The 14423-nt window shown below is 40.8% G+C and overlaps 1 protein-coding gene across 2 annotated transcripts in view; it reads left to right on the plus strand.

Moving 5' to 3' along the window:
- PPP2R2A (protein phosphatase 2 regulatory subunit Balpha) overlaps nt 1-14423 on the plus strand; it is a 39325-nt gene that overhangs the window by 17876 nt on the left and 7026 nt on the right. For both annotated transcript variants that reach the window (XM_054224963.1, XM_054224962.1), the window contains exon 3: nt 11840-11937. In XM_054224963.1, coding sequence (XP_054080938.1) covers nt 11840-11937 — 98 coding nt within the window. The remainder of the gene's footprint in view (nt 1-11839; nt 11938-14423) is intronic.

Below are 14423 nucleotides of genomic sequence, written 5' to 3' on the forward strand. Positions count from 1 at the left end.
CCCGTGATAGCTTTCACATCGAACAGCTGGCCGGTATTTAAAAATCCCGAAATGTTGGATTTGCTGTTGATTACTTTTTTGTTTAAAAGTAGAGCAGTTCTGCTGGTTGGAGGGAGGAAAGCTTGTGGACACACTTGAGCTATTTTTTAATGTGGTTTTTTTTTTTTTTTATTCCATAGTATTGCAATGGCTGCAAAGAGCAGGCTGAAGGAGAAGCTGTGACCTTTAACTGCTTGTTCCTAGTTGTGAATAAATGTTGTAGTTCCACAACCTGTGAGATTATTCACCCGCCTTTCAAAGGTTATTTAAGATGGGTACCAGGAGTGGGTCTGGATTTCTGCCACTTATGCCTCTTATGTTTATGATATTAATAAACTGGTGTCAAATGTCCTGGGAACGGGTGATGCAGGTTGAAAGACCTTTGTTTCGGCCAACAATAGACCTGAATTAGTGTGAATAGGAAAAGCAAATAGGCACTTCCTGTCATATTTTAAGGGATACTTGAGTTTGGGGAAGCATGTGTATTAAGAGATTTAAACTAAATGCCCATCATTTGCTTTTTTTCCCTAGTAAAATGTTCCCTGTGTATTTATGGATATCTATTAATCTTTCTAAATACGCTTCCAGTACTAGTAAAATAAGGTAGAAACCTATTTGTTTGAATAGATGCTGTCGGGTATTCTTCAGGGAATAAACTCTAAACCTTCATAATGAAGATCTAGAGAAGGGCATTGTCTCAGTTGTTGCTTTCCTGCCCAGGTTTGTTCCTTGAGTTAAAACTTAGAGGCCTCTTGCAAAGACAAACTATTTGAATTACAAATATCTGGGTGGTGCTTGAGACCACCTTGAGGTTCAGTTGCCTCAGGGTATTGTAAAAGTGCAGAACAATATTTGCAGTTTCGAGGCAGAGGATGCCTTTAAGAGACTCAAGGGAATTCTTATCAGGTATTAAATAACCCCTTATTATCAAGTTGGAGGTGTTTTTCAGGCTGGTCTAGCTTGTGTTGAGTTGAAAAATGGCTCTGTCTTGAACTGGTAATGTCTCCACTCTGTGGTAACTTGCAGATTGAGTTATTGGGATAGTGATATTATTCCAGAGTTGTGGAGGACTCTTAAGAAGCTTCACCCGATTCCTCTGCCTCAATTCCAGGATGGGAAAGAACCTAGGATAGATCAGCTTAGGTGTATGTGTAAAATGTACCCTCGGAGACCCTAGTAACACGTGGGTGACGGCAGCCAGGTGGTGGGGGCAAGACAAGGTACTGGGAACTCTGGTTCGCAGCTTCTTGGGAACTGAAGATACTGCTGTGGTCGATTTGTTCTTTCACCTGCTGAAGAAGGGATTTGTCTTTTGGTTTCCCGTGCACGTGATCTGAAAGGAACTGCAGTAGTGTCTTGTCTTAATGTTTAAAAATAGAAAGTAATTAATCAGGATGATGGGCGTTAATGGTTTTCATGCAGAGACCAAACAGCTTTGTATTTGTTCATATGGGGAGAACATTCTTCTCTCTGCTGTTGTCATGAGTTTAATCTGAGAGGATTTTTTTTGTAGTAACTTTTGAAATGCTTATTAATAACAAAATTGTGATTTTAAAAAAAAAAACAAACCCAAAACTATCCTCTCATCAGATGAAGTGGCTTCAAGGCACCAGTTCAAAGTTGTTTCCAGCTAACGTGTACTACCTCTATAGTGGTTTTTTTTTTTCTCTGTAGGTTTACAATGAAGTTTGCATAAATGGAGTTATAGAATGCGGTGCCAGATTTGGTGAGCAGAAATAAAGCCTCTACAGTCAGGTATAGCCCGGTGGTTGCAGTAATTGGTACAGGTGTCATTTCCAGTTCCACGGTGGATCACAGTTTTAAATCGATTTAAGGTGTAAAAGTTCTTTCTCCAAGTTCATACTAATTTTTAATCGGAGTGCTTTAACTTCTTTCACAAAGATGAAACTTAAAAGCAATTTTATGTCATTTTAAGTGGTAGGAAGCATCAGTTCCCATTAGTGTATGGCACATCTGTTTTCAGAGTGCTTTGGCTTGCTGCTGTTTGTGGTCTCTGTTTTCTCTGTGCCACCACAGGTGTCTTGGAGTCCTGTATACTGGAGCCTTTGAATTTCCTACTATAGATGGCGACAGGAAGCCAGTGGTCTGAGGTTTAAATCAATTTCCTTTCTCTTCTAGCAGTGCCAAACTCTGACCTTGTTTGGGGAGCCGGTGTAAGTGTAAGCCTGTGGAGGCTGTGTACCTATAGACAGGAACGCACTTAATTGGCATTTTGGTCGTGGGCTCAGCAGCCTTTTGCAAACACGACCGTGCTGTCTGGAGATGGCACTGCTCCTGAGCATGTCCCTTGCCCCGCACCCCCTGGCAAATTGGCTGATATAATGCCTTCGGCTCAGTCCTGATGAACTCCGTTAGCGTAGCAAAAACCAAACCGCTTAATGTGACTGAATGGTGTTAGGGATCATTCACAAAGGTTGGAGGTGGTGGTAATGCCTATGGAAGGTGGTGATAGTAGTGTTCCCTGGGGTGATTTCTGCTACTTCTGAAAGTTGCTGCTGCTTTAGCACGCTGCTTCGTTGGCCCCTTGCCTTGGTCCAAAAATGGACCACGGGGGAAACTGGTGATAAATATGATGGTGGAAACTTGACCTGACTGGAGATGTTGAAGCTTACTAAGGTTGGCCCACGAACAGCGGTTGCCCAGTGAGGCACAGCAATTGTTTACCAAACACAAGAATGAAAACGTTTAGTGTGTTGTTCTCTATACAACCTAATTTGTAGTATTGAACACAGAGCGTGATTTCTTTGAATTCTGTTTAAATGAGGAACTTGCTTTGATATCACGGTTAAGATCGCTTAAAGATTTCTCAATGTCTGAGGAGCCACTTTTCCAGGTGAGCTGCACCGTATTTTGGGAGATGGTGATTCTGTTCCCTGCTGTATTGTTACCTTGCTAAATTACTTCATCTGCATATTCATTATTATTCCAACTTGTAAAGGGTTCTGAGAGTCACTCCTATTCCAGTTCTGGTCTCTGCACTTCTAATGCCATCTTCTCAGCATTGCTCTGCAGACAGCAGCAGCTTCTGTGGTGTAGGGCGGGTGGATTTGGAGTGTATTCTGCTCTGAGCACTGAGCCTAGTAAAGCTATTTAGGAGAATTATTAGCCTTACATAAAACCAGTGGCGGCAAGATTAAGGCTGGTGTCACTGTATTATTTCAGTGGGAGGGAATGGAAGTTTGCTGCTCAGGAACTCTTGGTTTTCTAAGAAGTCTCGAGGCTTAACAAAAATAGTTGCTTGCATAAATTTACAAAACCACAGAATAACATCGTTTTGAGCTTAGTACTTAAGTTGCATTATCTCTAGACTATCTAAGAACATGTTATAAACGCATCTGTAAATTCTAAGCCATCCTAATACGCATATATCCTATGAGATGGTTGTCTTACAGTACTGGTTCCTTCCCTTAGCTAATATTGTTCCTGCTTCCATTAAAAAAAGTGACTGAATTCCAGTTCCTATTACTGAAGGCTGGTGATAACAGAGTTCTTGCTGTCACACAGATGTAGATTTGACAGCATAACAAGCAATCTCAGAAGGACGAGTAATCTCAGAAGGACGTGGCGTACTTAAGGACTGAATGTGAGCCATGCTTTGCCACTGAAGAGTAGAGCCCTGCTTATTTATCAGCCCCCAGTGAACTGAATCAGAGTTGCAAGGTAGGCATCGGTCGTGTTAATGTAACTTAGGAAGCGACAGGAAAAAGCTTTATCAAGAGAGGTCCAAACTTTATTTTTAGGGAACTGAATAGGAAGTTAAAAATAAGATGTGTAATAATAATAATGAGTAAGTCACTCAGGCTTTCCAATCTAAAGTTGAACTAGTTGAACTAGGACTTGCCTGTTCTAGAAAGTGATACTTTTCCTCAAAAATTGGCAAAGTTGGGGGGGGGGGGGGGGGGGGGGGAGAGAGTGAATAAAAGAAAAGAAATGGGAATATAGGAAAGCCCAAGAAACTGAGGGAAAGTATGGGGTTTTAAGACTGCTTGGCAAGCTTTACATTTGGTTATTTTACTCGGGGTGAGTAGTTTATGCGGTGAACTACTGGTGTGAAGTACTAAATGTATCCAAATAAATATATTTGGAAGCTGGTATCTTGTGTGTGTATATTACACATAGATACATATGTAAATAGGACTGGGAGAGTCTCAACACTTAAATCCATCTTTATCAAACAGGAACGAATGCTCTCGGAATCAGTGGGGAAAATGACGAGATCACGATGATGGCATGTATTCTATTTTCAGCATCACAGGGCCTGGAGCACTCAGAATGAACGTGGATGCTAGAGAACACGCTGTAAATCTTTCCCCCTGTGTGTAGGCTTCCCACATTTGCCCAAGCCAACAAAACCAGCTTAATTACTGTCTGCTGCTTGAACTGCGTCTTGGGCTCCCGCATGTTTGTGTTCTAAGGCTGGCAGGGCCAGCAGCAGCGTGAAGCTAGCTGGCCATCACACAAATTCCACTCCCCTCCTGCTCGGGAGGAGAGCCGTGCCCGCTCTTTGTGTGCAGCGGTATTGCAGGGCTGGTACTTGGGAGAGAACGAGGAACCAGCCTGGCTCTTGCAGTGCTTTCCAGCACAGGAGAGAGAATTTTTGCCACAAGGGTAACCCCTTTCTTTACTTCTGTGTTGCATGTATTTCATCCCGTCCCCATATTTCTGAGGAATTAATATATTTTTAATGCCCTCTCCTGGTACAGAAGAGATCTATTTAAAGGATTACTGGAATGACTCTTAAGAAGTAAATTGAACAGTAGGAATGCCTTATCCAGCTGCCTTTGGTTTTGTTGCCTAGTCACTTCTGAGAGACGGAATGAATGCAGGGAATCACTCTTGAAAGTGAATGAAGAAAAGGGAAATGAAGTCAATAGTAAAACCGGTCATGGTAACTTTAAAGTATACAATCCTTGTGTTCCCTTCCCCCTCTCTACATACATAAATTAAGGACGAGGCTGGAATGCAGAAGGCATTTTCTTTTCCACCCTCAGTACTAAAGAGCGCTTGCAGTTTTGCACCCTTATTCTTTCCGCGGTGTGTGTAGTTGTGGTGTCCTCTGTTGGGAGCTCTCTTCTCTGCAAACACAAACGTATACTCACTCTGCCTTAATCTTATTTAAACAGTCCTCCTGTTCCCTTTGAGATTAACGCTTTGCTATCTGGCTTCAGAGACTAAATACACAATATATTAGGTCTCTTGATGAGTGTGGTAGATCAAAATCGTGCAAAGAGTGGGGTGATGTGGGGATGGCTCAGGCATTTGGAGTGCATCATGTAGCTTCTTAAAATATTTGAAGCCTTGGAGGAGCTTTTGTTTTCTCCCTTGTGTTTTTGCTTATTTTTTCCCTCCAACAATGAAGTACATAACTCCAAAACAAAAACATTACTGGAAACAAGAAAGTCACAATTTTCTGTCGCTAGCTGTGATGGGAGCTTGAGTTTGTGGAAGTTGCAGCTGTTTAGTAATCTGAAGCAGGAAGGTTTTGCTTCACCCTGGGTTAGAAAGGACCAAACAATTCACAAGTGATTTCCAGACGCTTAAGGTCTGCAAGTTCTCCTGGACAGATATTCTTGCTCAGTTGTGAGCGTGTTGACTTTATCTCTTGAGCTAATTGAGGAAGAATGGCTCAGGTATGCACAGTAATCGTGTGCTGAATTCAAATATTTCAGTCTTTATGCCTCATTATGTTTATCCATTCCTGTGCTGCTTCCTCAATTTTGAGGCTTTTTGAGCTTCCTTGGATTTCAGTAATAATCCTAAAAGTTGGTTTCCTGATGTTTCCTGTTCCAGACGGTGTCTGAAGTAGTGTTGGAATGATCAATTGATACTTAGTTTGATGAAAAAAGCTTCCTCTATACTTAACGCTGGCAAACTGAGGAAGCGGGTTCCACATTTGGTCATTGAACTGTCTTTTTACTCCTTAGGACAGAATTACCAAGCTGTAAGTAATCTGCTCGACATTATGGACGAGATTTGTTTGAGTTGCTCCTTTGGAAAATTCCAGAAATGGTATTTTGAGCCACTGGGAAGGTGTATAAACAATGAAGAAGTACCAAAATGCTTTTTAAATACTACAATTCTTTGTTCAGTCCTTGGAAACATCAGGAGATTGCTCCACTTGTGTAAACATACTGATTTACTTGCTCTCTGCTTAGGCAGCAGATCAACGTGATTCCAAAAACTTGCACAGAAACCTTTTAGGTCTGGTGAAATAAAGAATCTCTTTGTTCGCTGCCATGATTGACTTGCTGCTGTAGAGTAGGTGACATGTTTTGCCTACCAAGCATGTTTTATAAGCAGAGTTTATATAAAGTTCATGGTACATTAAAATAGATAGCCTCTTCTGTACTAATAAAATACCTTTTATTCTATTATTGGAAACAAACTTAATACAGAATTGCTTTTCAGGTTCATAATGGGCCTTCTGGAACTAAGTCATTGGATTACAGCTTTTTTTTTTTTGCTTGTTTGGACTGATAAAGCTTGCTTTATTCCCTTATTCCATAGACTTGTTGACAGTGGTAAGACTTCAGCATGACCCTTTCTCTAATATTTCAGAAAGCTTGCTGGTGATAATGCATGCGTGGTTCTTGTTCAGCGTTCACTGGGAAATGTGGAAGGCCCCCAAAGTGTGAAAATGATTTTGTTTTTTCAATATCAGTCATTGAGGTTTTCTTATTTCAAACATTTATTTCTTTTAAAAGGGGAAAAGGCATTTGAGATGTTGGATTCCTTTATTCATCTGTTTTTGAAAAGTCTAGCCTGCCTATTTTCATTTGAACTGCTCATCTTTCATAAATGCACTGGCCCAGAGCCTCAGTTTTTCAAACTGTCTGAATCCTGTCTGACATAACAGGTCAATTACTCAAAACAGCAAAAGTTGGTGTAATAAATACTGAGGAAAAATTCTGAAATCGTGATTATTATCTTCAGAAGCCCACTAGGAAGCAAGTTAAGTTTGCATTGAGTGGCTGTTCTGGTTAACAAGTGGCCACTGGTTAAGAATTGCTTGGGAGCTTCTGGTGTGTCTCCCTTTCACATGGTGAACTGTGAACACGTTACTTGAAGCATCATCAAAACTTGGTGATAAATGTCTTTCCCCCCCGTCTCGTTCCCTGTCCAAGCTGGACACCTTCTTTTGATTCCTTTGGTTCTTCAGATTCCTGTCTCTGTCTACCCTGGGAAAAGGTAGTCTTACTTGAACGTAGTGAAGATAAGCGTCCAGCCCTTGGGTGGCTTTGATTTCTATTGGAGCACTTAAAGTGAAGATGTATCATTAAAGCAATACGTAAAAAGCTTAAAGCAGGTTCTGAAAAATAAAGATCATGCGCAGAAGAAAAAGCAGTCTTGACAACAGCTGCAAGAAACTGGATTGTAGCTGCTGATGTGGGAGGACTGTCTGGAGGTTTTGAGGACTCCTGGGACAGCAGACTCTGCCCTGGTGGCCTGTGCTGATAGCCCAGGGACCAGAAGCTTCTCCTGACAGTTTGGTGGGATTTTTCAGATCCTTGGCTTGGTTTGGCTTTTGCGTGTTTTGTTTCTTTGAGGTAGGGATACAACTGTACAGTAGTTCTGTCTTTGACTCACAACATTTCACTCAACCTGCGGCAAAACACTTTCCCTTGGTGATGGCCGTGTGCAGTGACAGTAAGTGGACTTCAGGTTGTGGAGGTAACTTTCTAGGTTTGGGGTTTTTTCTGGTTGATCCCCCGACCCCTTTGCTTTCTGATCACTGAAAAACATTACTTGGAAGTATTCAGTGGTCTCAGAAGTGTTTCTACAGTGTTAACAATAACTATATATGAAGGGACATTGAAGTGGAACTAAAGGACAATCGTATATGGTAACCCTGAGCTGCCTATTGCAAGTTATGCAAGAGGGAGAAACTTAGTACAGGTATTGCAGGTACACTACAGGAATGCAGATACACGTTTCTGTCCTATTTTTTGCCTTTGTGAGAACGATGTCTTCATCTTGTGTGTTTGATGTTGCCCTGTAGCGTTTTAAAATCTCAGCACTTGAAATGTCACGTTTCATTTTGGTGTCAAAGACGTCTCAAAATGCTCAGGGTGAAGAGAGAGACAAATGTGGTCTCTCAAGGCACGGGTAACTTTGTGGCGGTGTATTATCAGATAATGCTATCTAACTGCATCCTGGGAGGGGTGTGGTTAGCAGATAAGGGTTTGGTGGTTATTTATCTCTGATACTGGTGCTTGAAGAGGAGGGCATTGAAGTGAGTTCAGTGGTAAACAACAGAACGCATCCTATTTCCAAAAGCTGTTGGTGACAATAGAGCACCTGTACATCTGCTTCTCCCGCAGGAATTCCTCGCTAGTGCCCTTTGCAGATAGACGGAATCATTTACAAGCTCCTGGGCAGTGAGAGCAGCCCTCCGTGTTTGCAAGACTCCCACCTAGAGACTCTAGCAAAAATAGCATGCAAAAAAGGGAGGAGGCAGGGAGAAGGCAGCGCCTTCTGTAGATGCTCTTTTGCTCGTTGCAGCGCTGAAGGACTAAAATAACCCTACGTGTAACTCTCACAGGAATTAGAGTTACCGTCTGAAAAGGAAAGGATAACACTGATTTTTATTTGGCAACGAGGGTGTTAATACAGATGAAAATACACAAGCGAATCAGTGCACTGCGGAAGATGAAATGCTTCCCCTGTCAATTCTCAAACACTATTAAATCCGCCCAGTTCAACACCAGTGCCTTCATGTCTGTCTCTTTCTTTGACCAAGGTATGGGAATACAGTATTCGTAACGGTGAGTTACTGGATTTAAAATGTGTGATTGGTTGCTTTGGTCTCCAGTACTGATTTTTGTATAAAATATGCCTCTCAGCCCTATTTTGGGACTAGTTAAGCAGAAATCATTTTTCCGCCTACTTTTTTAGCACGTTTGTTTTGTCCTTGGAAAGGGAACAGTCCAAGATTACAGTGTAGAAGGCACATCAGATTCTATAGACGTATCTCGAGTTGAGAAACTAATTAATAATTTTCTGTTGTGATTGCTGCTAAGGAATGTGTTTTGTTTCTAATTTAAAATTGATCCAAGTACCTGAAAAGATCTTCTGCATAGTGTTGATCAGGCGCTGGAGGGTTTGGAGTCCCTTGTCACCGCTGATGGGGCTGCAGGACTTTGTGGAGGTGTGGGGATGGTCGTGCTGAGAGTTCCTTCACCCGGTTGAGCCTAGAGACAAAGCAGGGCTCGCGTCAGCTTGGGGATCACTCATGTCAAGCTGGGATGATCCTGCAAGTTAAAATAAATCGCAAAAAGCGAGAATGTCAAGAACTGTTACAGAAAAGTGCTTAGCTTTCTGCTATACGTGAGACGTGTATAATTAATAAATACAATATATGCTACATCAGCAGACCTAAGAAAATGGAGGGTTTATCCCTGAATTTATGGCTTTTCTGGCTGTTGTTACTGCTTGTTCTAATCGTAAGGCTTCGAGTCTAAGGCTTTTGACCTTGTAAAACTTTTAAGTGACTTTCACCAAGTAACTACTGTGATGAATTTATCCATCTGTTCTTAGATGGATATATAAGATTTTTGAGGCAAATTTTTCTTTGCTGTTCTGCTTCCGCATATGTGCACACATTTAGATCTGCTGATAACTTGCTGTATCATCTTCTCTGGTTTAAGACTGGCTTAGCTTGCAGTGTTAAATCTCTCAATGTTTTTCAAAATAGTAATTATTCTGTATACCTCTCACTACTGAGAGGTGAGTTTACCTTGTTTTTCTTCAATTAATTGATGACTTTCTTAAGCTCTCCTCCTTTTAGAGGATTACAGCAACGTGGTTTGCATTGTATGGGATAACAACGTGATTTGCATTGTATAGAACAGTCAAAATTAGATTGCTTGGTTTGCACTTCACTCTTTCTGCATACTGGATTTGATTAATTGTATGTTACCTTTATGCCCTGTTCACCTGTGAAGAATATGGCATTCAATGTGTACCCTTATCTGAATGATATGCAGTGTTAAGTCTTGCAGACGTGAGATAAATCACTTCGTCTTGTTCACAAATATGCTAATGGATGGCTAAAGTAACCGTTACCTTCCAGGAAAAAAAAAAAAAATATAAAAATGACGTGCACTGAAATGAAGGTTTTTCTATGTGTGGTCTGGATCCTGGTTTATCTACATACCAGCTTACATCATATTTACGTCCTTAACGCTGTGTTCTTGAGACGTTTCAGCCTGTTTGTGTTTCGGCAGTGCCAGATAATCACGGCAGGGGAGGTCGATGGAGATAGGATAATCTTGCGTTTATCCTTTGTCATACGGCTGTTCGTGCTGCATATTAGAAAACACAGCTGGGCTGTACACACTTGTTCGTGCCAAGAGTCTGACTCGGCATCTTTTGCCTCTGGATGAGGATTTTGCAGCGGAGTTTGGCCTGTTTGTCAGGGCTGTCTCTGCACTGTGCAGGTTTCAGGCAGATGTTGCTGCATCTTGTAGCTGCTGTGTAATGCAGTTATTGGAGAACAGCTTGCCGATGTCCTCGGGGCCACCGCCCATGGGTTTGGGACAACCCGAGCATGATGTAAGTTTCATTTTGGCATTAAAATGAATAAGAGGAAAATCCTGCATGTTTCACTTCTTCAAAATGAAATACCCCTTGTGCTGTCTATGATAAGATAGCTTCCGTGATAGGCTGTACAATAGTGTCTGCTGAAATTTGGACCGAGTAGCTATTGTTTAGCGGTTGCTTTCAGTCTGTAAAGCAGGTACCAGACATTTTTTAACTCTAAAACAGAGGAAGAAGAAACCATCCAATAGAAAAGGAGGGTCCATTGTTTATCTGCATTAGACTGATGGGAAAGTGAACAGCCTAAAGACTTGCAAATGTAAAAAACTGTAGGTACTTCTGCAGAAAATTACGTTTATGTAGTGATATTTCAATTTGAAGTTGGCATTCAAAGAATTGTTTGGCTTCTGATTCTGCTATTTGAAAGTATGAGGGGCATGTGTGTGTTTGAAGTGAATTGGTGTGCTTGAGCTTAGGTCGGAATTTGTCATTTTTCTTTTTGCTGTGTAAACACATCAAGTTGATACAAGGTACGACAGGGTTTTTGTCAGTGTATGTTCACAACTTAATGTTAGCACTCCATATAAAAAATACTTGTGTTAATATAAACCTTCCTCAGCCAGAAGAGACACTCAGTTTTTTTAGAAACAGTCTGTAGAATTTATTTCCTATTTTCTGTAGCTGTTTTTGTTCCACATCCTTGCATTCCTTAGACACTGATGTCTGAACATCTCCACCCTAATACGTTTTGCCCTTAAGTTGTCAAATGTGTATGGAGTCCTTAATAAATAATATTAAAAAAAAGGCCTTGAGATCGTATAGGTAATGACTGTCTCTAAACCTTCTATCAGAAAGAACGGGGAAAATAAAGGTAGGAATATGCATGTACTTGGTCTCTGCTGTTAAGAGTACATACTGAAAATCCATTTCTATACTGACTAGAGTAGCACTCGTAACAGAAAGACACTTCTAAGAAGTGATGATATATAACCTTTAAAAACAATTTAGTGCACAACACTGAATTTGTAACTCTGGCACGGTGAACTAGTAACTGCTTTTCAATTGTATAGCTTCAAAAAAATACTTTTGTATTTTTAAGAAAATTCCTATTTGTATTTTATAACATAAATAAACTGAATGGAAGTACGATTTTCTTTTTTACTTACAATCATAGCTTTCTTGGTCGCTTAGTATTTAGAAGAATTATTAACTGGTGGGGTTTATTTTTGTTCCTATGCAGCGGATATAATTTCTACAGTAGAATTTAACCATTCTGGAGAGTTGTTAGCGACAGGAGACAAAGGAGGTAGAGTTGTCATCTTTCAACAGGAGCAGGAGGTGAGTGCGAACTACTACAAGTGTATTTCACGTTCTCTCTTCCTATTTGTTCTCTTCTTAAAGAAAAGGAGCATGCTTTCATAAAAACTTCACACAAAGTGCATGCCTGTGTAATAAGTGATTAAAATAATGACATTTAAGAGTGAAGAAATTATTGAGACCTTTGTGACACTGAAATTAATTTATCTTTAAAAGCTCTTTAGCTGTGGTCTAAAGAGTGTTTAAATGAAAATAAAAAAGTGGGGTAGGACACAAAAAGACAGTGGGGAAGCTGAAGTTGGTTGTTTTACAGTTACTCTGCTTGGCTATGATTATTATTTTAGATTTCACTGTAGTTTGGGAAATAAAAGTTTTCCCTTAAGTGAGTATGTAACTGTGACCTAAGATGTCCTTTTCCATCCTGATACCAATCAGGTAAAATCATAGAATCATAGCAGCAAAGGTATCTCTTAATTTTATACTTGTTCTTTTGGTCTTTTCAGAATTCTATAGCCAAATCTTCCAATGTCAGGCAAGTGCTCCTACTCCCACGTTCAAGGTGGGAAAGCTGAGATGCAGCGCTTGATTTTTAACTAAGGCCGCAGTTAGGAGTTAACTTGGTTAGAATTTATTTCAGGCGTTTCTGTCATCTCACTGCCTAGAAAAGTCACGCTGCTGCTTCTTTCCTTAGCCTTTCGTTCAATTGCAATTCTAAAACTCCTAAACCCTTAGAATTCCACAGTTCCCCTGAAGAAGTTGCTTTCTGCTGGTAGGCAGGCAATTTTGGTGCGGTACCTTCCCTTTATGAATAAATCACTGTGGTCAGTTGGTGCCATCTAGTGGGATATTCCCGACTGACTGGCCTCTTCCCAAGTTTCTTTGCCCAGAGTCTGACATGAACATAGCGTGTAGAGTATCCTCACTGTAATATTCCTGCAGTTTTGGGTGAGGTTTTTTGGTGTTCTTTTTTTCTTTAAAGTCTTTTTTTAGCTTGCATCCTTTAAGGATCCTTTACTTTAATGTAGCTTAAAGCTTAAATGGCTAATTGCCTGTTCTCAAGTGAGTTGTCCTTAAATGGCTACTTATGGTTTTCATGCATAACTCATGGCTCATATCCGTCCGATCCGTGAGTCTAACTACGGTGAGAATCACCTGGGTCATCAAATTAAATTGCACGGAATTATTTTTGGATAATTTGACTCCTTGGTGTTTCGGGAATGAACAATGGAGACTTGATTCCCTAATGCATTAGTAGTTAGTTACGCCATACGCACTACTGTCTAGAGCAAGCGTTATATGTAAGGGTATCTAAAAGACAGTTAAGTGTTTTAGTTGGGTTTATGTACCACCTTCTATCGCACTGCGTTCCGGAGTGTTTTACAGACTGTACGTACGGGAAGACAAACACTAAAACACAAGCGCCCTGTATGGAGCTACATGCGCTCCCGTAGCTTTTCCCACTGCCAGAAGGCTGCCGCCTCTGGGTGGGAACGCGCAGCCCTTCTGCAACCGGAGCAAGTGCCATTGCATAAGTACCAGGCAGGAAATGAGTACTGTGTCTAATTGAAACTGGAGGAGGAATTTGCGTAGGCAGCCTGTAATTACCTAAATTGGAATTTAACATAAGGCACTTGGGCCAACACCTCTTCTTGTTCTGATTTTTTTTTTTTTTTTTTTGCATGCCATGAGATGGTCTCATGGTTTAAATTTTGCTTTTATCCCAAGGATGGATTTCACATGTAATTGCTTTTATATATTATCCTTGTCCTGTAGAGTTTTACTAGAATACACAAGTATATTTAAGACTCAAACATTATGGAACTGAAGGAAAGTTCCCCGAATCATGACCAGCATTTCCTAAAGCACAATAGATTTACTTTAGCAGTCGCCTGTTGTATGGAGTGACCCTGCTTAACTTGTTAGACCTAAGTGAAACTTAGAACAAAGTTCCTTCCGTTCTGTAGGGTGGGGAAGCCAGTATAATTGAGAGGTGTGGTGCGATATTCTAGTGCCAAATTTTATTTCTAAGCATTTTTTCCACTTTTCCCTCCCTCCCAGCTTATTGTAAAATGTAAGAATTCCTGCCAGCTATTAATATAAGGGGGTGAAGCAAGAGAAAATGATGCAAGGAATGTGACAAATGTGGGCTAGCAAGGATCATATCAAGCAGCATGTTTTAGTGAGGTATTAAGGGATGAGATGAATGGATGGACGTGAGACACACAAGAGAAGGAAGGAGCAAAGTCCCTAGTCAAGAACGTATCACAGGAAAGGCATCTAATGGTGCAACCTCTTGAAATGGGTGCAACAGGAATATATCACAAAATTAAGCTTGAATTAATTTCAGGTACCACCTAGTGAGCACTGTTTTCTGCCACTGTACCTACTGGAGGGAATTTAAGGTTCAGCACATGCAGTGCAATGTTAGCGCTAGGAAGCCACTGCCTAAAACAGCTTGTAGAAAGTGGAATTATGCAAGTTTGGAGGTTTTTCGGTTCTCCAAACAG

This window comes from Rissa tridactyla, chromosome 20 (genome assembly GCF_028500815.1).
Source record: "Rissa tridactyla isolate bRisTri1 chromosome 20, bRisTri1.patW.cur.20221130, whole genome shotgun sequence".
Lineage (NCBI taxonomy): Eukaryota > Metazoa > Chordata > Aves > Charadriiformes > Laridae > Rissa > Rissa tridactyla.